Source organism: Corvus hawaiiensis, chromosome 2, assembly GCF_020740725.1.
Source record: "Corvus hawaiiensis isolate bCorHaw1 chromosome 2, bCorHaw1.pri.cur, whole genome shotgun sequence".
NCBI classification, from domain to species: domain Eukaryota; kingdom Metazoa; phylum Chordata; class Aves; order Passeriformes; family Corvidae; genus Corvus; species Corvus hawaiiensis.
In genome coordinates this window covers 99,144,035-99,169,471 of record NC_063214.1, presented here as the reverse complement: position 1 = coordinate 99,169,471, position 25,437 = coordinate 99,144,035, and the positions used below count along the sequence as shown (strand labels likewise).

General features: G+C 37.0%; 1 protein-coding gene across 8 annotated transcripts in view; it reads left to right on the top strand.

The window, feature by feature from the left end:
• The window catches only part of MYO16 (myosin XVI), a 370,010-nt gene that overhangs the window by 177,030 nt on the left and 167,543 nt on the right, over positions 1–25,437 (top strand). For all 8 annotated transcript variants that reach the window (XM_048328397.1, XM_048328433.1, XM_048328379.1 and 5 more), the window contains exons 8-10: positions 14,058–14,133; positions 15,447–15,600; positions 22,555–22,705. In XM_048328397.1, the coding sequence (XP_048184354.1) occupies positions 14,058–14,133; positions 15,447–15,600; positions 22,555–22,705 (381 nt within the window). The remainder of the gene's footprint in view (positions 1–14,057; positions 14,134–15,446; positions 15,601–22,554; positions 22,706–25,437) is intronic.

The window sequence follows — 25,437 nt, the reverse complement described above, 5'->3', positions numbered from 1 at the left end:
TTGTGCCTCTTAATAGCCTACCTTTTCACTTTTTCTTCATCCTCATTCTCCCTAGATATCCTCAGTGAGTCTTTGTTACAGTTTGACCACTTTGGGAGAGTTCTCCACAGCTCTCCACCCACCTCCTGATCACCTCTTACCCATAGGTATCTTCCAAAAACCTCTTTGAGGCATCTTAGCTCAGACTTCAGAAAATAAATAATACACTTCATAACAAGAAAATAGTAAAAATGTAGTAAAAGTAATAGTAAAAATAAATGTGTTTGAGACTAATTAGTTCTGCTCGGATACAGATTTCTCCTTGAGATACCCTGTGCCTGCTCTTTTACAGAGTGTGAAAGCTCAGGATGTTTTCATAATTGATTAAGTCATTCGGTTACACATACATATATATATATATATATAAATATAAAAATACTGTCCCTGCCTGGCTCCGTGGGGTCCCGCGTGCCCCCACAGCCGCACGGGTGGGTTCATTTCTACAGTCGGCAGCAAAGAGCCGAGAAGGGCATTTGTGTGCGTTCTGGCAGGAGCATTTATTGCTGCTACGCTGTCGAAGGCTGCAGAGGCAAATACAAACATGATCCCAAAACTCACAGTTTTATCTGGGGAAAAGGTGGGACTAGGGAACGGGGACCAATGAGGAAGCTCTGGGGGAGCGATAAGGTGTAGAGGCTGACAGCCAACTGGGGGAGCCAAACTGGGATAAATTAACAGAACAGAACAAGCACCCTGGGAGAAGCCTTTCTGGTCACCCTAACATGATGTGGTTCTTGTGGTACTAGGGACTTGTCTTACTGAGAACTCTCTGTCCCTTGTAATGTATGTTCACCAGCCACTACATATATATATATATATATATGTATAAATATACATATATATGGCCTGAAGTGTGTCTGCAATATTTTCAGGTTGTGTAAATTTACATAGAAAAACTTTCCACAAAGATGTACAGAACCAAAGTTATGTTAGCAAATGAGGTATAGGGGGTATTTTGAATTTACTGTAGATTTAATTTTCTCATCCCATCTTACCCTGCATTGTTCTGTAATTCTGCTGCTCTCACTGATCCCTCTGCACTCACTCTGCCTGTGTTCAGACTTCAGTAGGGCAAGAAAGCTCTTACTCAGAAGTAAGGGATAGTAGTGATGCAGTCTTGAGCTGAGGTTTCTTATTCTGACATTTTAGGATGGCTTACAAGTGAAGGCTTTGTACTGCAACAATGTGGTTATACTACAGGTGTACATTTCTTCTATTGTGAAGCTAAACATGAGTTTAATTGAAGAGGACTTGAAAGAACTCACTTGAAAGGGCTGGAAAATCAAACTTGCCTTTCCTTGTGTATGTGTAGCATGTGTGTTTGCAACACTAACTCTGGATGACTTGAAATACTCTTGTGAAGTTAGGTATTTTTCTTTTTGGAACAGCACTGTACATATAAAGTTTGTAGCTGAAAGTGGCTAATGGAAAAAATGTCTTTCCTTTTGAAGAATTCCAAGAGCTCAAATGGCTATTTTGTGACATGATCCTTTTTGTTGGCACTTTTGTTGAACTGCATCTCCCTTTATGTCCCAGATGACAATAGTGTTAATTCTTACTATTTCAGCAGTTTTCAATGAGGAGTCAGGGACCAGCTGCACTAGTCTCTATACAAGCAGTATGGGTACACACAGAGAAAGCCAATGAAGGAACATTGTACTTTTCTTCACTAAAATTAGCCAAATACAGACCAAATACCTTCCCTTTGTAGTGTCAGTGAATAATAAAATTTAGAGATATCTTATTATCATTATATGTAATTTTCCAGTGTCATTTCGGAGATAAATACAGCTTTCACTTGATTCTGTTTGTAAGAAACAAGTAAATAATTTAAATTCCTTTATAAAGGGATTTATTAGATATCAGGGAAATATTTCTTTCAGTTACTATGCCGTTAGGGTGTTTTTAAAATTTCCTTTCTTATGATGATAATTTTAAAATGTCTTTTAGCCTTAGGATGAATTCACATGCATAACATATTTACAATCCCATTTTGAGTAACTAATTGTAGACTAAAACAAGTATTGTTACTATTTCAGGTAAAAGTAGTATGGCAGAAAGAGAATAACCTTAGACAAGACATGATTTGGATAGTCTCTTTTAAATTAAAGTATATTTATGAGGGAATAGTTATCTTTTAGCCAAAAATCTTAATGTTCCCTGAGAAAGTCACTAATATAAATTCTGGACTTGATCCCTTACAGTTTCACGCTCTTCTAACACGTATTTGTGGCAATTTTTTAAAAGTCACACTTGAAAAACTTGCTACAGTGATAAATCTCTGTCTTGTACTGGAAAACTGTCAGAAAGTCTATTTGGTTTTAGTTTGCTCTCCTTTTAGGTTCTAGGGAGGATTTCTGTCCTTCCAGGAATGTATTTGAACAGCAAAGTAGCCTTTTGTTGTCTTAAGCAATTGTCTAATTGTCTAATAAGCAATGATCCTGTAATTACTGGTCACAGAAATTTCAGAAAACCTGTTTTAAACCATTGTTATTGAACAGTTTGCCAGCAATGGGGCTGCACTACCTGCAACCAAACCACATCCAGTATAGGTATAATACAGTATTCCAGGAGCCATGAGGACTGACAGTTTTTCCTGTTTATAAAATAGCTACAGATGTATTTTTCATGTGGAGAAGCTTCTTGCCTTAATAAAATGCTATTGAATTAGTTATACAAATTGCAGATTTAGTTTTTGAACTATTTTATATTATAGACCTTTCATACATATATTTTGCATATTATTTTACAAAAAAAGTGTTGTGATATGAAGAAATTGTTACACTATTTCAGAGTGACATCCAGACTTAGTTGAAGGACCTGAGCTCTATACATATATAGTTCTATGTGTGCAAATACACAAAATGGGGAAAAACCCACCACCTCTGGTTGTTTGTAAGAGCATAGAGATAATAGAGTTGGTACTAATTTACTTTAGTAAGGAGGGAAAAAAAAAAAGGAGGAACTGCGAAAGTTTTAAATTTATAGTGAGAAAATTTAATTTGCATCTGCACAGGAGGAAACTTCTCAAGAATAAAGGCACTGTAAGCTTCTTGTTACAAATCTCAAGTTGTAAATGAAGTAGATTATAAAAATCTTATTGCTCCATCTTCCACAGTAATTTGTATGTGAAATTACTGGAGAAAGATCAATCTGAGTGAGTTAGTCATGTGAAAGACATTGCATCCACACCTTATAATGAACCTGATTCCTTGGTAATGGCAAACTCATTTTTATTTAGGATGGGGTTCTTAACTAAATTTAGCCAACTAAGTTTAAGGACAACATCAAAGCTTTTCCTTGTCTAATGTGGAAAATCACCTCTAGAAGACAATTCAAAAAATCCTAGGAGTGCATTTAAGGTAAGGGCGATGATTCATTACTTATAGGTCTGACCCTCCTTGGTTATAGAGATCATGGGCAGCTAGCATATGTCAGAGGTGTAATCTGAACATTTTTAAATTCTTCATGAGGAATCCAGATCAAAATGTGGGGCCAAAGGATGGGTGAACTGCCCACTGGTCTTCTGGGTCTTCCAAGTCATCATGAAGTGGGCACAGAGTTGATGCCTTACATTTAGAAAGCATAAAGCTGCACAGAGTGAATCCTAGAGAAGGACTAGAGTTAGATACTTATGCTAATCTTATCACAAGCAGAACATAGCAGAATTACTATGCATTATTTCCAGAGAGGGAATAAGTAAGAGTTTTAAGTGTCAGTATGTATTATCTGATGTTGAAAAAAAAAATAATATGTATCTGTCTTTACATACATTTATAAAGAAAACCAGTTTAATGGATAAATTTACCATGTAAAAACATTATTAGTCTGAAAATTGAAACAGAGCATGGGTGAATGATAAATGAATTGTCCTGTTAGTGACAGAGCATGTAGATCCAGAATGAATATTTTTCTTGCGTAGGAGTACTGGATATTGCTGGTGAGTTTGAGGGTTGTGTACAGGATATGGCTACTGAGTACAGAACAGGGAAGCTGAGGCTACTGCCTGAAGGTCAGTCTCTGTTTGTAAGACAAGAATTTGCTTTACAGGAACAGATTAGGTTATCAATGAGTGCAACAGACTGTTGATTGAAATACTGCCAGCCTGCAGACATTAAAAATAGGCCTGTTTTTAAACAATGTTATTCTGAATTTCTAGGACTGTTGTCATTTCCCCTCCATAAGTATTAAGGCTAAATTTAGGGTTTTAATGCATATTGAGATATTAACATTATACCAAAAATATTTATATTTTCAAGGTATTAAGATCAGAGTTGCTTACCTTAATAATTTTACCTTAATAAAATGATGGAAAATAATAAGCTCTACAACACACATCCAAATCTGCATCTGTGACTCAAAAAAATCCACTTCAAAATAAGATTATTAGGGTAACAAAGCTAGCCTCAAGAAATTAGAATATGCCTCAGTCCTCAGTTTAGAGGCATAGAAAGGCACAAGAATTAATTTCTGGGCATAGGGCAGCAATATGGGATACACATCATAAGGTCACCCCAAGACAGTCAGGGTTGCCTGTGTAAATTTAACAGGGCCTTTTGGACATCCACATTTTTAACCCTGTTTTTGATGGCATCTGGAACTCCTTTGTCTTACTCTCATGCAGCAGGGCAGTGTTGGTGTATTTGTGGTTGTTGTCTGTGCACACCAGTGCAAGACACACATCATTGCTTGGGTATCACCCTGCCCGTGCTGGCACTCGTGCCAACTGCAGAAGGGCGACTTCTATTTCTCAGGCCGGCCCCTCAATTTGAATTTGGCACAGCAATCACTTTGTGGACAGCAAGTAATCTGGCATTGGTAGTGCTGTCCCTGCTGGACACCTTCCAGCTGCTGTGATCAGGAGAGCACACACTTGCCCTCCCCATGGTGGGAATATGCTGCAGCTCTGACATTTGCCTTGGGTACTTTGGAACAGTTCCCAGGCACAAGCTGTTTCTTTGTTGTTTATCACAGAAATGTCACCTTTCAAACAGCTATCGGAGATGTGCAGGTCAGAGCTGACTCTGCAGTAGCTTAAATACTACCTCTCCCAAAATTTCATCCTTGGGGAATGATGCCTATGTCTAAACTGTTAAATCACTAAGTGAAAGAGGGCTAGGGATTAAGCCAGGCAACAATCTGGCTCACATTCATATTGTTTAGAGCTAGTTTCCTCTATAGGAGATTAGTCATGTTTGTAGAGAGCTGGTTGGAGTGGTCCAAAAGACAGCCAAGGAGAGAGCTAACAGTTAAGCAGGGTGGATTATAAGGGATACTTAAGCTTCCTTCATTGCACTCTCTTACTTAGTGAGACAGATTTAGCCTCTGGCTTAGGTTTAAAGGGTTCCATGATGTCAAAAAAAACAGATAAGACATTTGGTCAACTGCTGACCGGACCTCTGCAAGAGTAACTCCTGTACTAGCAAGGATTTCTTCCCATCAGTAAATTGGAAATATCCCAGATTAAAAAAAAAAAAAAAATTATCCCAAATAAATAAAAAATGTTTATAGATATCAGATGCCTACCTCATGTTTCTTTGCATATTATATACATCCTGTGTCATTTCCAAATCTGTGAAATTGTCATTCTGTAAGTATATTCTCCCTCACACACATTTGGTTGGTCTGAATCGTACCCCTCTGATTAGTTAGTTCATCAAAACACAACACTTCTTTCAGATTGTAAAAGGGACTCTGCTCCTTGCTGAAGTCACAGAGAATACACCCTCTTACAATGTGAACTAATTTGCTCATCATTACCAGAAGAGATTAGTCATTTGACTCAACTGTAGTCGAGTGACCTGTAGTTTCTTTTTTTCTTTCCTTGTGTGCATTTTTTCCTTTAAGAGCTTGAAACAGAAAAAAAATCCACATCTGTTGTTGGAATATGTTTCAGTGTAGAGGGATATATGAATTCACCGCTGGGAATGATACTTAATCTCATCAAGTTTGGGCATTGACATAGTAGTTCCTTTGAATGCAATTTCTGAACTTCTGCAACCGCACTCCACAAATGTTTTCAATGAGAAGAGCCTAAAGAAGGGGGTGCTTGTTTAGTGTTTCAGAAAGAATAGATTATAGTCACTCAGGGAATAAATATTTTCCCTGTCAAGTAGTTGGAATCTTTAATTTATGGTCAAAAAATCCTCTAGAGAATGCTTTATCCAGACATATCTCACCCTTTTTTCTTTAGTCTTTTTGTTCATGTTTGGCGTATGTGATTGTACTCAGGTAGAAGAGCCATATTTCCCTTCAGATCAAATTACACTCAGTTTCCTCAGAGAGACCACTTTGGGATTTCTGCTCGTGATATCTTTCTTTCACTCTCAATATATTCACAAAATTTCTATAAATTATTCAAATGCTAATTGTGGGGAGAGAACATAAGGCAAGAAAACCTAGATTCATGCAATAGCAAATGATAAATTAGTTTGAACTTCATATACAGAGTAGACACAATCTCAGCATAAAAAATTACTATAAAATTCTCAGTGTTTACCTGTATGTTTTTAAATCTGAGGTATGCACAGTCTACACTATATATTTGATTATTTCAGGATCTCTCGGATCAATATAAATTTTATTTTCCTTAAAATTCCATTTATAGTGACTTCCATATATGAGAGGCAAGTATGAAAAAGAAGTCTAACAAGGCTTTTCAGGCACAAACTTTGAGAAGTGGCAGTTTTATAAACTTCTCTGTAATATAAATACATAACTTGTAGGACCATAACTTATAAGCATCTTTAAATCACTAGATCACATAATATTTTCCCTGATTTATTTTATTTTTTTCTCTCTCATTTCCTGGTGGATTGAGAAATAGAAATGTAGGTTATCAGTCTTGAAGTAAAGACTGATGAAGTTTTTAAATCAGCTGCAGAAAAACATTTAAGTGACCTTTGTCACTTGCTTTAATAACTGAAAACAGCATTAGGCTTCCCTTTTTTTGCTTGAACTGTTCCAGAGGTTTAAAAGGCATACTCTTAGACCATATAGGTTAAACTTGCTGACTGCAGAAAGGTGGTGGTGACACTTGGGAAACTTGGGTTCCATTCCAGGCTCTGTGCACGAACAGACGCAGTATTTACGGTTCATTCCCCCCACACATAGCCTGTTTTGTCCCATTGCCTCCAGTCGGTTCCATTCTTATCCTTATTCTATTGCCTTATTGTCCAATTCATTTGCCTGGCTCCATGTTCTTTCCTTACATGTTTTAGCCGAATCCTGATTCCTTGCACAGTCAGCTTTCTGCCCCTCCTCCTCTCCCTGGTTCTCATCCAAGCTTTCATTTTTTTCCACTTTGACTTCATGCCAACCTTCCTGCCCTTCTGTCCCACTTGCTTACAGTCCCAATCTCCCTTGTTCAATCTCAGTGTTTTCATCCTCACATGTCACTTTCTTCTTTCATTTTTCTGATTAGTCTGTTTCTACCTACATCCTGGCTCCTTGCCGCATTTCTCTTCTTCCCTTTCACTTCATTTACTTCATGCTATTAGTTCCAAATTCCAGCTTTTTATCTATGCCCTCTTCTATTACACACACTCCCCCCCACCACCCCCATGCTTTCTACCCTGCTGCTAGTCTTATTCCCACAACCTACTTTTTCTAATCTGTTCCACTTTGCTTACCACAGGTGGTTATGGTCCCCTTTTTTCTGCACTCAAATAGAAAAAAAAATCTTCCTAATCTATATTTTATTAAGAAGGGAGATCTGTAATGAATTTCAGACATCATTTCCTGTGTTTAGAGCAGTACTGTGGATCAGATTTGCAATTGCAGAGGAAATGCTATTTAGCCTCTGAACACTGCTGCTCTTTTTTAGGACTTTACATATGAAATTTTGTCTTAAAGGGACATACAGTTATCTAAGGCATACTATTATGTAATGGAGAACAAATACATGATCTTAAAAGCTGAGTTCATGGAAACTCTAATGGCTTAATAGTTACCTTACTCTCTGATGCTGGGAGTCTGTCTTGGAATTTGTTTTACTCCCCAGGAGTAAGGTTTCTAACCTACATTTTTCTTTTTTATGTCCTTGATGCTTGGTAAAGTGCCTATTATCACCCCATTTAATTAGTTAAATAGGCTCCAGTGTTATTCTGAGGAGTCCTATTGCTCCATGACTTATCTGATCTTATTTATTCAATCTATGGAATATATGGTTAGCGTTAAACTACAGCACTTCTATCACAGAAACTTGGTCATTATAATAATAACAGTACTAATAAGAATGGAAACTACTTCCCTGATTTTTATTATTTTTATTGCAAATCTTTTGAACATCCAACTGTATATTTAAATAGAGCAGCTGTTACCGGTTCTGCTAACATGTGGAGCTACAATGGACTGTACTAGCAAAAGGGGGCTCCTTGATTTATGCATTGTAATAAAAAAGCCCTGTCTTATAAGCATTGGGTAGCTGATTTTTTCAAAGGTTTGAAATTTGGCTAAGTTTTGATGATTTTCCAAGCAGACAACGAAAAGAATATTCTCAGCCTATGGAATTAATCTTCTACCTAATAAAATCTTCAAATCATACAAACACTGGAGCTCACAAGGACAAGTAAAATATTTTTCCACACCTGGCTACCAGAAGTGATTAATTTTTGGTTGCTTTATTTTTCTGTCTAATTAAAAAAAAAACCAACCCTAACTGAAAAATCATAAGCATTCACAGGCAGCAGTCCTAGAAAACTGCCTAACAAAAATCACACAATCAGGTAAATATGCACTTCTCAACCCATTAAGATAAATTTTAGCCATAGGAGCAATAGAAGACTGGTGCTTATGAGTACAGATATAGGTCATTTTACTCAGTGGTGAAGACTGCAGATTATAATGACGTAACCAGTGATATTTCTTGTATTCTGTCTAGAGGTTTTGTTGTGTTTAGTGAACATACACCTTAGATATTAAAATAATACTTGGTGATTTTACTGGATCTCACACAATAGTGTGAGATAGATGGTTAAAAATAATTCTGATTTTGATCTAAGACTGTTGTTCCAGTAGTTTCTTATTGTATATCTTTGTCTCACTGTGGATGAGCACATGCTGGGGACCACATCCAGCAAAAATGAAGTGGTAACCTGAGAAGTGACAGCAGGTAGAACAAAATTGCAGGAAGAAGGTGGGGAGGGCTTAGGCAGAGAGAACTGAGGAATGGATTTGAAGAAGTGCCTGGGAAATAAAAAATGGATAAGGAGGTTAGGAACCAAAAGGTTGATGGTGAACCAGATTGCTTAAGAATGGTAGAATATGTCCAATGTTGAAACAGACAGAAAGGAGTGGAGAAGTAGAGAGAAATATTGGTGTTGACAGGGAAGAAAAGTGAAAGATGGAAGGAATTTACTGTTGGGGGTTCATGCAAATCAGATAATGCATATTCATCGCTGTGCAAAACAGCACATGAGGACATTTGCATAAAACCTCCAGCTTTCTGAATTTACAACTTAAGCAGGTATGTCTCTGATGGTAAAGAAAGGAGAATAAATGATCTGAGTTAGTGTCTCTGGGACTGGGACTTGGATAATAAGAGCTGAAAGCTCAGGTAGAGCCAGCAGTTTATTCTTTGCAGGTGCTGGCACACACCTGATGTCTTGTACATGGCTTCAGAGGAAAATACCTGACCAGACAAGAGAGGAAGACATTTTTCAGGAGTACTGGTTCTGCTCTCCAGCTAATTCATTAGCAGTAAAAAATAGCATGGTTTGAGAGCAGTTTGGAGATGCCTTTGCAGCCTCAAGTGCATAGGGAGATTCTTGAGAAATCTCTGCCGTTCCTTCATGCCCCATATTTCCTACTCTGTCACTGCAGTTACTTATCTGTGGGAAGAGGCCTTGCAGTCTGGCCAACACTGTCTCTTGTCCCATTGCTTGGCAGCACAGAGAAGAACCTGGCTCCATCCTCTGACACCTTTCCTTCAGACACTGATAGACATTGATGTGGTCCCCTCTTAGTTGTCTGTTCTTCACACTGAACTGGACCAACTCCCTCAATCTATCCATGGAAGGGAGATGCTCCAGTCTCCCAATCATCCCCATTTCCCTCCACTAGACCCACTCTAGGAGCCCCATGTCTCTTTTGTACTGAGGATCTCAAAACTGGATGAAGGGGCAGATGCCTCCTCAGCAAGTTCACTGAGGACACAAAGCTGAGAGCAGTGGCTGATACCCCAGAGTGCTGTGCAGCCCTTCGGAAAGACCTCAACACTCAACATGGTGGAGAGATGGGCAGAGAATTGTCTGAAATTCAGCACCTGCACCTGGGGAGAAATAATCCCCTGCACCAGTGCAGGGTGGGGGCCAACCCACTGGAAAGCAGCTCTGTGGAGAAGGACCAGGAGTCCTGGTGGACAACAAGCAGCCATGAGCCATCAGTGTGTCCTTGTGGCCAGGAAGGCAAATGGTGTTCTGGGGTGCATTGCCTGCAGGTGACCCTGCCCCTCTACTCAGCCCTAGTGAAGTTGCATCTAGAGTGCTGCATCCAGTTACCCTTCCAGCTTTTTATTTTCAGTGTTGTACTCCATGTTTCATTAGGTTTAAAGAACTTTTCAACACGTCTCTGGACAACCTGTGCCAGAGTTTGGTTGCCATCACAGTGAAAAAATGTTATGTGATGTTCAGAAGAACCTTCAGTTTGTACCTGTTACCTCTTGACCCATCACTGGGCACCATTGAAGAGCTTGTCTCTGTAATCTTTATACCCTCCCCTCAGGTATTTACCCGCATGGATTAGATACCCCTGAACCTTTGTTTCTCCAGGTTGAAGAATTCCAGCTCTCACAGTTCTTCCTTATATGTGAGGTGCTCCAGCCTCTAAATCATTTAATGGCCTTTTGCTGGACTCTTTCCATGTCACTTTTGTATTGAGAAGTTCAGAAATGGACACAGCACTCCAGGTGTGACCTCACCAGTGCTGAGTAGTGAGGAAGGATCACCTTCCTTGACCTATGGGCAACACTCTTCCTAACTGCTGTTCAGGAAACCATTTGCTTTCTGTGCAGCCAAAGCACATTCCTTGCTCGTGTACGACAAGGTATTTACCAGAACCCCCAGATTCTTTTCTGCAAAGCTCCTTTCCATTTGGGCAGCCCCCAGCACGTACTGGTGCCTAAGGTTGTTCCTTTGCACTTGGTCATGTTGAGCTTCATGAGGTTCTTGTCTGCCCCTGTCTCCAGCCTGTTGAAGTCCCTCAGGATGGCAGCACAGCCCTCTTGAATATCAGCCACTCCTCACATTTTAATGCCAGTGAATTTTGCCCTATCAACCAGATCATTAATTGGGATGTGAAACAGGACTGGAGTGATCCCTAGGGTACAGTGCTGGTTACTGGCCTCCACCTAGTCTGCTTGCCACTCATCATCAGCCCAGTCACTGGGCCATTTTTCAGTCCATCTGAGTGGTGGAATGGCCTACTGCCTGTTTCTCTTTGGCAAGCATCATGTCAGAGCAGGTTGTGAATGGATGTTCACAATGTAGCTTCACCAATATTTTTAAGACTTCCTCACTAGTATAAGGCACAGCCTAGAAGTAGTACAAAAATAGGTATCTTAAAATGTATTAGTGATGGCCAAAGTCACAGCCCAATGTGCCGTAGGAACTGGAGCCTGAATGCTGTATGAGTGGGAATACATAAAGCATGGAGAGTCTATGAATTCCTTTGAAAATGAGGGCCAGGAGCTCCTGGCTTGGTGAGAAAAGAAGGAGCCAGGGGAATGTAAATGGTGGGACTTTCAGATTAAAGCATGAGACAGGAAAATATTCTTTGCAGAACCATTCTCGACAGTCAAAGGCTAAAGTATTCAGTAAGAGAAGTCAGAGAGAGGTAGAAAATTGCAATTTGAGCAGAATACCAGGAAAATAGAGACAGACATGCTTTATTATTATAGAAAAGGTAACAAATATTGTATTTTGGGAAGGAGAGTATTTAAAGGTAAGATCTAAAAGGAAAAAATTAAGGTCTAAGGTGTTTCCTAGTGTTCTGTCAAAAGGTACTGAATAAATAATTAAGAGTATAAAAGAAGCAGCAAGACAAATGGTATTTTATAAGCAGATATTTTAAATAACTGCCGTTACTGTGGCATTTTCTTCACAGTGAGTCGTAACACTGTCTAATTTTTTTAATTTACATGAATTGTCAAAGACTACACTGGAAGAATAGGAGAATATATATATATGTAGACATACTAATTTTATTCATAGGTTCTGCAATAGTTCATTAGATATGATGTTATTTCTTGACATAGTCATATGTATGTTATTTGTAACGCTACAATTGAAATACCTTTGCTTAATGGTAATTTGCTGTAATTATTCTACAAATATTTCTACTGTTAGATATGGCAATTGTATTTTAAAACAGTCCTAAAACATTAGTGAATGAGGCAAATTCCAATGCAGAGAGTTGTGTATCCAAAAGCAGGTTATTGAAGTTGTCAGTGACCTGAATACCTTAGTCCTTGTGACATGCATCAAGAAGTCCCAGCAGGAGATATTTCATTGGCAGCAGGAAACATTGATATTGGAGCATGGGATTTCTTGTGCTATAAATCCAAACCTTTGGTAACCCAAAAAGCTGTGAATTTTTGCTAAACTAAAAATGCATTTAAAACCTCCTTTCTTTGATACAATTACTACCACTTTTCAGAGATTATGCAGTAGCTCTATAAATAAGCATGTTCCTTTTTTTTCTAATAAAAAAAGACGTACATATGTATATATTTCTACATGTGTTGCGAGTTCTCAGTGGAAAGCAGGTCTAATTGGATTTGGAAATAAAACTGTTATGGCTTCCCCACTTCTTGCAGTTTGCTGAATTTTCTGCTGTTACTGCAAGAAAAGAAAGCCAGCATTACAAATCTGAGGAGACCAAGATCTTTTTATTTTTACAGAAATTTGCAACAATATTTTCTTGGTTTTCGATGATTAGAAGCTTGGGGTTTTCTTTGCATTTAATGGATTCTTCATTATCATGTTTTTTTCTAGTAAGTTGCTTCCTGTGTACTGAATCCATATTGAATTTTTTTTTTATTGCAATGGTTTCTTTCCTGTTTGTTTATTTATTTATTTATTACTTGGGTTTATGCCAAATTATCATCCTTTCTCTTAGCTGACTTCCAATTTAGGTCTCATTTATCTCTAGGGCTGTTCTTCTACTCTGAAGAATCCTTTCTTTCCTTCACAGCTTTTTTTCCCCTATGCTCATCCTGGCCTCTTCTGTTGCTTACACTTATATTATACATTCTATTTGCTTTAGCATGTATTCAAAAATGCATATAGTTCTCTCATTTAGTTGGGCTCTACATTCACATTCTAAAAGTAATTTTTGTTCCTTATGCAGCTTTTCACTCCTTTCTCACTAACCAGTTTATCAGGATAGACATTGCTACAGCCTTTGATGGGAAAGTATCTCTAGAGACTTTGGTACAGCCATAGAACAACTCACTAAAAACCATTCCTTGCAGGAATTGAAAAATATATTTTAGACTTTTTCATTATATGATACTCTACCCTCCCCTACTGTGCTATAATTGTTACCTTTAGTAGTAGATTAGATGATTTGGTAAACATAAGATAAACGTGCCTACTTCTACTACTGACAGAGAACAGATTTCCTTCTATGATGATGGCTGTGAGTCAGACCCCTTTGACAGTGGTGGCACACAGTTGGATTATTCAGGCATGAAGAAAAATTTGTGATCTAAGTCTTAACAGGTGGTGATGGAGTGGTAGGTTTTTTCCTCTGTGAATTTGTTTACACATGTATGAATGGAGGGAGGCTTTGGGGATGGAGTTATGCTGAGGGTACCCTGAAATCATATGAGAATTTTATTTTACTCTACCACTTCTGATTTATAAAAATGTGTTTAGTAGTTGCAGAAGGTGGGGGTTGGGAGATACTGCCTGTGGATTATCATATGATTTCAGATAGTGCAGGAAGGAAGGAATAAACTGAATGACAGACACCTGTCCTACTTCCATTTCAAACACCTCTGGTTTTGCCCATTTTAGACCAATCTTGTGAAGCTGCTTTTGATGCACCAGGCAAATCCCAATCTTCTTAACTGCAACAATGAAAAGCCTTCAGGTAGGTGAAAATCCATGTACATAATGGCTATATTAGCTATTGTGACACTATTTTCTTCCCTTCCTGCTTTCTTAATTTATTTAGTGTGTAGAGTTACACACACATACATGTGTGTACATTCTTACATACGTTGCTGAAAACTGCTAGTCATGGTAAGTCAGGATATCATATCAAATGACAGCATGGTCTTCCACTTGTTTCATCCCCTGTTTATTTTTAGCTATGTTTCTTACTTGAGAGATCTTCTGTGCCTTGGTGGTAGCTGCCTTTACACATTTTTGGTGACTTCTCACTGAGTTTCTTTCTGTCTCAACTTATAGTACACTCAGTTGAAATTTCTACAGCTATTGTCTGAAAACAAATTCAACACCTAGTTTTGAAGTGTAACTGCCATTGTTTACCACAGAAGGCACCTTCTTAAACCAGATAGCAACAGAGAGCTGAGGCACTGGCTCTAAAGATAATAGAATTGCAGACTCTATTAGGTTGGAAGGAACTTCAGACCAACTGGCCTAACACAGAGATCAAAGCAGAGATAATTTCAGTAATGCTAGCTAGCAGTGTTGAAAAGAAGAAACACATGGTTGTTCAACCTTCTGTAGCTAGGATAAAATGAAGATGGAACTCAGTAATGTAGATAATAGGAACTCTCTGTCAGATTATGGATGAAACTTCCTTTGCATAATAAAAGAATATATACTGTGCTTCAAGTGCTCTACTGCCTACAGTATATAGAAATACATTCACAGGGAACTCTGTGACACTTAACCTTAGAAGAGTTGTTTGATACATACCAGTTTTTATTTGTAGAAAAGGATGTGGATCAAACTCAGATAATCTAACAATACAGTTAGCTAACCACACTTAGTAGGTATTTACCACAGTTGAGTTAACTGTCTTTCTGGTCTGCTAACAGAACTGATTTCAACACTTCTTTATGTATAAGACATATATCTAGTTTGTAGAAACATAAAACATTTGAAAAGGATTTAAGTGCATGTTTTTATAGAAATAAAGTGTTGAAAAGGGTTGTATTGTTTTTCCTGAAGTCCTGTGAATTATTGAATACTTTGGTTCACTACACAGCAAGAATGGTTTTGAGGCTTTGCAGATGACAGCTTAAGTCTGTACTGAATTTACTTTGCCTTTGTTTTCCCAGTAATTTCAAGTATTATTTTATGATTAAAATCTGAGCAATTCCTTTCATGTTATCTAGCCACATGTTTAGTCTTAATCTGATCTAGAGATCTTAATTCAAAGGAGTTTTTCTGCACCATTTTCTTGTCTGATGTCTTGGTGTTTCAATGTCTTAGATGTTGCAGCTTCTGATTTTATTGAGGAAATGCTTCTGAAGGCTGAAATTGTTTGGGAGGAAAAAATGAAAGACCCTTTAGCTGTTTCTACTTTATCTCAAGAAGAGCCATATGAGGAGATCATCCATGATTTTCCCACAATTTCCAATAAACTGTAAGTAAGTGCTGGTGTTGTTATAGAGCAATCCACTGAAGCCAGATTATCATTTGAACCATATCTGTCAGTCTGTGAATCCTAGCTGTGTGTCCTTGGAGATATTCAAATCCCATCCGGATGTGGTCCTGGGTGACTGTCTTTAGGTGTCCCTGCCTGAGTGGGATGATTGGACCAGGTGCCCTCTAGGAAGTCCCTTCCACCCCCAGCCATTCTATGATTCTGCGTGATTTGATGGGTCAAGTAACTATTTCCTTTTGGAAATCTCCTGAATCACCTTTTGCATTTTTATCTCTCATATCTTTTTGTCAGTCTTAGTTTTATAATTATAGATTATGAATAATAAAATATATTGTTGTAATTGTCATTAAAAATTATCTGGGTTTGCCTTAGCAGAATTATTAGAGGTTAATACCGTAGACCCAAGCATCCTTTTGTTAAGCTATATATAGTATATAGTGTAAATATAGTATAAGTAAAACTACCATTGCCTATGAAAGAGGCAAGGACTAAGTCCTGAAAAAGAAAAATCAGATATGTGATTGCAGATGAAATTAAACTGGTCAGAATTATATTTACAAATTTATATTTAGATTTGTGCTGCTTAAAATTCAAGTGGAATCAAGTAGCATTTAGCAGTGTGGACTTAAAACTCAGTATTGAAGAGTCAGTTTGTGTCTTAAATTTTAAAATTTGATACTTTTGTATTTCCTTCTGAGTCTTAAAATAAGACTGCCATGGGTATGTGAAAAGAGATGGAAAATAGGTATGAAGAACTATTGGCTGTTTTATGGTAGTACATGACATACTGATATTTCAAATTCTTATTTCCAGGTACCATGATCCAGGGAATTTTAAAAGCTACAAATTATGTTTTTATGCAATGTGCAGTTGCTGTATATTTGAAGTATGTATTTGTTGGTTGCATAAGCTTGCAAAACACTGACATTCATTTTTCTGTAGTAATCACCGAAGAGTGTGTGAGGAAAACAAGAAATAAAACCTCTTATAAAGAGACAGATAAGATATATATGCTTTCATTTCATAATAGTTATAATTTATGGTTGGCAGAATGTGTTTAGATACATTAAAGTTTGGAAGAGGTGAGCAACTGTCATGAAATGATCAATCTGTTAAATTGAGAATTCCATGGGATATATTTATATTTTGTAAAGATTGCATATTTCATGGATGGCAAACACAGTGTGTTGTTTCTGCTTCATGGTGTGTAGTCATTAATATATGTGGCTGGGTATATGATACTAATGCTTACGAAATTACTAATTTTTCATGCTTGTTAATTAATTCCTTATGAAATAAGTCCTCTAGTCTAACCCACTGTTTCAGTAATTTAAATCATACTCCTGAAGTTTATGTGGCCTTCAACTGTCTTTTAAATGAAAAAGTTTAATTTTGGGGCATGAAACTAAGCCTTTAGATTCTCAAATGTAAGTAAAAATTTAATTTTTAATTATATATATGTTGTAATACCAGAAGTAGAAGGTAGGTCACTCCTGTAGCTATGTAATGATGCCTAGAAAAAGTTATTCATAAAAATTTTAGAGACTTTAAAAACTTTTTCATTATTCTTGCATGTAGATGGTGCATTTCCATGGGTTTTATATTCTGGGAGTCTGTACTGTGGTGCACATATTGTACTGCATACTGCTTTTAGTGCTAACACCCATTAACCTTTGGAAGACATGACTTGAACAAAGTTGAAGTGGTCTGAAAATATTTTTTCTCTACTCTTTCCTTCCTGTAATACATAGATTATGATAGCTAATTTTTGAGAGTTTTCTATATAGTGACCCTTTATATGACAATAGCACAGACCTGCCATGCATAAAAACCTTCACTGGAAGTTTTGGAAAAGCAAAGTCCACTGAATGGAAAAACAAAGAAAATTGATTTATGTGTGGAATTGTGATGAGTTTAGCTTCTATTGGCAACTGTATCCCAGTGTGGGACTGCATCTAGTTTGTGGTGCCTGCGTGAGAACACAGCCCCAGGTGAAACCAGAGCCCTGTTCAGCTCTGTGCACTGACTTTGGCAGTGGTCCTTTGCACATAGCCAGGGGGCTGTTATTAGGATGCAGTAAGCTTGAAGTAATGCCACTTCAGCACATTCTTGAGACTTTTGGCAGTCTTAGGTTTAGAGACTTCATCAGCCAGAGCTTTGTACTAGCTCTCTATCGGGTCTGCTATCAGTGCAGGAGAGTATCAGCTGGCCAGCCAGCTATTCTGAGATGGGAGCGCTCTTGGAAGGCAAAAGTATTGGTGTATTTTGCCCATGCATGTCTAAGGTATCACTACTGATAATGGAAAGTTGTTGGTGAACCATACCACACAGAGTTCCATGTTACTCAGAAATCCTCTAATCTTAATTTATGGTGACTGAGGGTCAGGTGTCATCGCAAAGCTAGTTGTCTCAGCTCTTGTTATGTTTATAATTGTGAAACCCAAAACCTCGCAGAGAGTTATTATTCCAAATGATAGTAGACATAGTCTGAGAATATAGTGAATTGTCCTCCAGAGTGGCTCCATGCTTCCTGTTAGAGAGGCAGCCTAGATGACTGGTTTCAACAATTTTTTTCCAATGGCTAATATTGAAAACAAAGAGTTTAATTCTTCATGTTCTGTTAAAAGAGTCTTCAGAGAGATGTGTAATATGCTAGGCTGGAGATAAATATCTGTGTTGTTCTTGTGTACCAAACCAATTTTTTAGTGCTAAAGAGTGGTGCACAATAATAATCCACATGTACCCTTGCTTTATTCTTTATTGCATACATTCTTCATCAATTCTCCTGATGTAAGAAAGTATGTTTAATCTGAGGTGGTAAGTTTTATGGTAGTTCCTAGTAACTCTATGTTGTGGCCATATTGCTTTGTGGCCATTTCTCAGAAGAAAACAGTATTCAAAAGCAGACTCAAAAATGATGAACACACAATTATAAATAGTATGTGTTCTGTCAGCAAACCTAATTTTGCTGGTTCAAATTTAAATTACAGCATTGATTTCTGGAAGAACACTGTGAAGAGGTGAATTGAAAGTCAGCCTCTACTCAGGTAGAGGAAACAAAATTTAGCAGTCAGTATATTTGAAATGTGCTGTTACCAAGCAAACCTGGTTTCCTTCATTGCACTCAGTCAGATCAGTGAGATGTGGGTGGCACCGGGCAGAGTTGCAGTTACTTCTCTCTGTCACTCCTCTTGTCTTGTTCTTTTCTTGTGCTTTACACAGGCCCTCCACAAGCTGCAGCACCTTTGAGGCCATACCTGCTCCAGCATAGTTCCTTGGTCATAATTGACCAGTAAATTAGCTAAAGGACAGAATTTTAAGTAGGTCATGAAGCTACTTGAAGATTGACCATTGCAGCAAACCTAGGGTCTATGCTGGAGAGTTTTGCCAGTTTTAATTCTAATGGTACAATCAGAACAAAATTTGTTACTCCACTGGCAAAAATACCAGCACAGAATATATTGACATAGCTTACAGTTCAGAATATTAAATTTGCCATATCTGTTTAAAAGTGACTTTAGGCTCATGCAATGGCTGCAGTGATCACCACTGTACTTCTACTTCAGTACATGTGCCTGTAGAACTTTCCTTGGTGAAACAGACCTTTAATACATGGACAGTGCAGTCATCTAGATAGTGATAAATACGCCAAAATTAAGAACTTACTTACAAAGTAATGCTAACAATCACATTGTATATTTTCTGATACATGTTTAAGTAAATCTTAATTATAGTGATGGATGTGTTTCAAAATCAGCACAAGAATATGAAATAAAAAAGAAATAGATGTGTTCAAGACAAAAAAACAGAAAAGAGATTCAATTTTTCTTACATTGCATTTCCATGTAACCATTTATGTAGCACTTTCCTTTCAATTATTCTAGTGTTTTCAAACACTCTTCTAATGTTTATTCTGAAGTATCTTTTATGTAACTTTAAAATTCTTTTTAGCCTGAAATTTCAGAGATTATGCACTTTACAGGTGTCAACTGGCTTAGAAATTGTTTGAAGCATGTCAGAATTGCCTGCAGAAGGATTACAGAAATTTTCTCCAACAAAAGCTATAAGCTCAAAGGGCCCATGAAAATATTATTGCAGATTCTGCCTTGATACAATTCTCTCTATCAAATTAGAAGGTGCTCAAGTGCTTCCAATATTGATGATAAAATTTCCAATAATTTGATTGTCAACTCTCAGTTTTTCATATGATTTCTTTTTTATCTCTTTTTTAATGACATGGTAGAGGATGACAAGTTACAGAAAACCATCTCAATTTATCTAAAAAAAAAAGTCCAATAAAAATACGCAATACTTCAAATTAATTCCCTATATAAAGGCTTCTTTGAATATAAATAAAATCAGTGTTCCTCCACATAACATTCAATATTTTTTCCAGTCACATAGGCAGGTAGAAAGTCCTACCACACTCAAATAAAATTACCCTAGATAACACTTCTTCCTGTCTACTATGCCGCATTATTTTGGCATAAGTCTCCCTTTGTGGTTAATTATCTATTAATTACCCATTAATTATCCATTAATTTTCATAAAAGACAGTTCATGCTAATCTACTTGCCTACATTTACATAAAATCTTCCCTTGCACTGTCCTATAGCTGAGCTTTCAGAGGCATTGCTTGACTTAATCTTGTGACTAATAGAAATACTTTTCTAAAAAGCCAGTGTTTTCTGGAAACATTTTATTTTGGTTTATTTTTCATAGTGTCTTCTTGAACCTGAGTCAGACTGAACTTTTGGATTAATTTTAAAACATTTTTTCTTTCACAGAATCATTCACCTTTTTGTTGTAATATGAATTATATGTCATCATTTCCATCACATGATGTCCTATTAATACCTCATAAATGCTCGTAATTTATAGGCTATTCTTGCGTACATCAGTACATGAAATGTGCCTGTTAAATTATGTTACTATTGTCCTCTTCAGTTCAAAATGCATCTGTTGAAACAGTAGGCACCCATTTTCCCCTACACTTTGCTGTGATTTACAACCACCTCTCTTTTGTGACACCTGAAAGGTTTATTTGGTTGCGAGGAGTTTATAGCTGAATTTTAAGAAGTATTTCTAATGCGTGTTGTGTAGTTACCACAAAAGGGGTAAGATTAAATGGGTAAGGTTCAACTTCACAGCAAAAAAATCCTGGATCTTCACCATTTAAATGAAACATCACATGAATATTGAGAAAGATATAGGTGATAGTGCTTTGGTTTTTAATACTTGAATTTGGCTTATGCTTTTCTTTAAATCTTTATTCTATTTGTCTGTGATTAAAGAAGTTAATTAAGAAGACGTTAAGATTGAAGTAGTTTTGGACAGTAGCAAAAGGCTACTCAAAAAGAAAATTTCATATTTAATTATGTTTTGTTCAATTCTGAATCTGGGTAAAATGTGAATTAATATTAGTCATATGTTTGTGTCCCAGGTGTTTAATTTCTTCTACAATCTAATCACTGATATCTTGTATTCTAATTGCCAAGTTCTGTTCTTCAGTTCAAACAAAAAAAAAGGGGGGGCAGATCTTTTGTCTATGTGACATTTGGTAAATTTATCACCAAATAATCTAAGGTGAATCAAAGCAATAAATAGAAATTTTTATTTTCACCAATGTTCTTCTAGATGTTTTACATTTAAATGTCTGAAGCAAAACATCTTGAGGCAAAAAAAAAAAATATTTCATTATAAAATGTTTAAATTAGTTCTTTCAATATTTGCAGACTGACAGTTTCCTCAAAAGAAAAGTTTTGTTCATCTGTCTTTTATTCAATGGGAAACTACTTTGTCTTTTTTTCCCATGAATTCTGCCTAGAAGGTGCTTTATCCTTTGTTTCTAAAATTATGTGTGTGTTTCAGTTCTGTTTCCAAGAGCAGTTCTTATCCTGAGTTGCTATGACTGTTAGCTATAAGTATTCATTTGAGCTAACTGTGTGTATAATCATGGCTTTTTTAATAATCAGTGATTAAACACAAGTAACAGAGTAAGTATGAAACTAAATTTGGGCTTTATTCCATATTTGAATTAACTATTCCTACATTCCCATATTGAGTCCATATTTCCTTTCAAAGAAATTATGTACACATTTTGGCAAGGAGCTGATGTAAACTCCATGAGTTTGTCTCATTTGCACTGTCAGAATCCAGATGATTATTTTTTAAGATGTTTGTGTTCTCAACTCCTGTGGCTGATTCCTTGCTAATTCCTTGGATGTACAACTCTGAAAAATCATCCAAGAGTGTGGCATTGTTGTTTTTCAGAAGTGTCATATTGTCTGAACAGTCAATAGGGAAGACAACTCCATGTGTATAAGAATCGGTTTAACTTTTATGTGAATGAAGAGTATTGCATATTGTTGGAGTAATTTCAGGAGTCTGATATTTGCTTGTTTGATTTTTTGTTTGTTTATTTTTACCTTATCACAAATTCACAGCAGCTTCTGGTCATAAAATGTATCTTGAATATCGCCCGATTAAAAGTAAGCTAAAAAAGTGATGGAATTTAATTTTAGTAACTGCAATGGCACAATCTGTTTTGTTTTGTTAAAACATACTAAAATTCGAAATAGTATTGTGTAGTTTAACTGTGCTTTTTAAATTCAGTTGCAAAATTGGTTATTGATTTGCCAGCCTGGTGCTGTCAAAAGCAGACTCATGCATATTCTCTTTGGCTTGCTCAATTCTGCTTCAGAAAAGACATGCATAAAGGTGAATTTTAAATCAAAGTATGTTGCTCTGTGTCTTTGGGAACAGGCTGGCCTATGTGAACAGTTTATTTCTCACCAATTTCTTTTTAGTACTTGGACCAGGAGCTTGTGTTTCAGCCCTGAGTTGTGTCTCAGTTCTGTGCTTGTGCCGTCCACATTTGATTGTCTGTCATCTTCAGTAGGAGTCTAATTGCTTTATTGATTCTCTTTGTAGCAATCCGCTGGCTTTACCGATTGCCAAGCAGGACAGTTTGCTGGAGAAAGATACCATGTTCAAAGATGCAGCTAAAGGCTTATGTAAGCAGCAATCTCAAGACAGTTCATCTGAAAATGTCACTGTGAACAACACAACCAAACTTGAGCAGGTAATGGCAGTGTCTTGAAATTTTTGTGAGTGCTTAGGTCTGGAGGTTGTAAACTTAATGAGGCTGAAGACCACAGTATTTTTTCCCTCACCATACAGCAATACCATTTGCACTGTGGAGCCTTGTCACCTTGATCACTCCCTGCAATCTGTCTGGCCTGCAGGGTTTCCTCTGCAAATTGAACAGCTGCTTCTTGCCAGCTACTGGTAGCAGGTCAGGGGCTGCGGGGGAGGCTCAGAGCTCCTCAATCTATATTCATGGTTCACAACGGGAGGGACAACTGTTGGCACTGCCCAGAGCATCTCAAACTTCGGGTTACAAAAGAAACACAACCTGGGAGACTGAAAAAACAAAAATAATGCATAAGGGATATCAGTTGCAAAGTTAGTGACTGTAATTCAAAGCTAAGAATTGCCAGATTTACCGCTGCAGTGTTAACTCCTTTTCTTGTGATAATGTATTAGATTACCAGCACTGATTATATGGATACCCTTTACAGTTTTCCCTACAGGATGACATGCTCATTCAGTGTATAGGATGAATGCAAAAGGAGGCAATTATCTATTGGTTACAAATCTAGCACGTCCTAAATTTAAATATTTAGGATTTAATTTTTTGGGGGGTTTTTTTTGTTTGTGTTTGGTTTTGTTTTGTGAGGGAGGGTGGGCTGTTGTTTAGGGCTTTTTCTGTGATACAAGAGGGCTTATTTTCTGTTACATGCGTTTGGGAAACACATAGTCCAGAAGTATTCGGCCATTTAAGAAAAAACTACTTTAGAATCAAGGGGATGGAGGAGGGGGGTATTTCCATTAAAAATAATTTACTGTGAGTTTGAAGCATAACAAAGGAGCAAGATATTGGTTTGATTTAAGCCATGTTCACTTCAAAAAGACTGCATCTCTGTCTTGGCAGAAGAACGCAAACTCCACTGCTTTTTATTTGGATGCGTTTCAGAGGAATGGCTTGATCGTACAAGATCAATCAGTGCGTCCATATGTAAATGATATGAGTCAGTCTGTGAAAGAACTTCAGCTTTGGAATCCTGTGGAGTGCTCAGTTCCCTATCCAGTCAGAGGATACCACAACATGTTTTGCACTTGGCTTACATCTTGTTTTCATGTTCTACAGTTTCTGATGTTGGTGACTGATGTGATTTGATGGAAACAGTCATTCCAAGCGATGAGCACTGCTGGGCAGAAAAGTGAATGCTTGCAACACTTTAAGGAGGAATCCTCCTATAATTGTAGGGCAAGAGAGGGAGTTATTTAGCTTAGGGTCTTGATGAGACTATTGCTTGCTTTTAGATGTTCAACAGAAGTGTGTACAAGAACACAGATACTTCTTTCTGCTTGATGCTCTTTTGATGTAAGCCTAGATAAAATTATTCAGGTTTTCGTTATCTCTAAGCTAAACTGCTACTTTATAGTTTGTGCACTAAAACACACATAAACTGATTGGAATAAGAACAGCTAATCTTCTGGGTGAAAATGAGCAAACAGAAGTCTTCATGCTGGTAATTTTAGTCTCCACCATTACTTTGAGTCTCCTCAAGGTCCCAGGGCAGATTTTCAAAAGGATTCCTGCTGTTTCACCATACTACCGTGGAACTTCCCACAATAGTTACAATTCAAAGAGAAGAGAGCAGACTTAAAGGTGAATCTCTTTTAGCTCTTTTATTTGAGAAATTTCTGCAGGAAACAGTCTGAAATTCTGCTCTAAACAAGCTAGTAGTGTGTGTCTTATGTTTTTTAAGAAGCAGGGAAAACTAAAAAATATCTGTAGTTGCTCAATTTGGAGTGATGCTCCCTAGCATGGAAGGATAGGAAGAGTCCTGTCTGAGAAATTATCACTAACAGGGGTAGGTTAGAAATGGTGCTATCTTAGTGTGGTTTTGAACTACTTGTTGCATTAGAAAAGAATTAATACAACTTTTCAATTGGCAAGGGCTTAATGAGCTTTAGCTCTTATGAAGGAAAGAGACTAAACTAGTTTAATCGCTTCAGGAAACAGTTAAATTTTAGGAAAGTAAAAGAGTCCCTAGATTTTGTCCAATTAAAATATGTAATATTCTTTCTTCATTGAAGTGATGTAATTGTGATCCTGGAAGTACAGGGATTGTATTTTCTACTACTTGCCATGCATTATGAACTGTAGGTATATGTGTATCATATCTGTATTTGTCTTACTAATATTTAGACCTTAGTTTTCAAAGGTGATATTTATCCATGTTGCACTTTTTAAAATTATTATTTTTGATTTCACAACTTGGAAAGTAAAGTTTTTATTCACTGTTCCTGCGTTTTGGGTATCCTAATTCTAATGAGCTTCACTGTCTTTTATTCTTACCAGTTGCATTCAAACTACACTCAAAGTAATCATGTTCTGTTTAATTTTTCAGTAGATTATGTGGAGTCATTACTTGGATTTTATGTTAATATATTATTGAAGTATATCAGGATGATATTTTGTATGCTTTGTGTCAGAAATATCATACATTCTTAGGCAACATGGCATGCAGATTAGGCCTTTATTGAGGGATCAAAAAGAAAAATTTCTTCCTAGTATATTTCAAACATGTATTTTTAATAGAAAAAGCCCATAGCCTTTTTGGTTTGGAAAGAAATAACAGTTCAAAATTATATATCGCTTCAGGTTTTTTTAATTGCAAAAATGATGGAAAAGAGCCTTAAGAAAATACTATTTCTCATGAAAGATTTTATTACTTGAAGCTT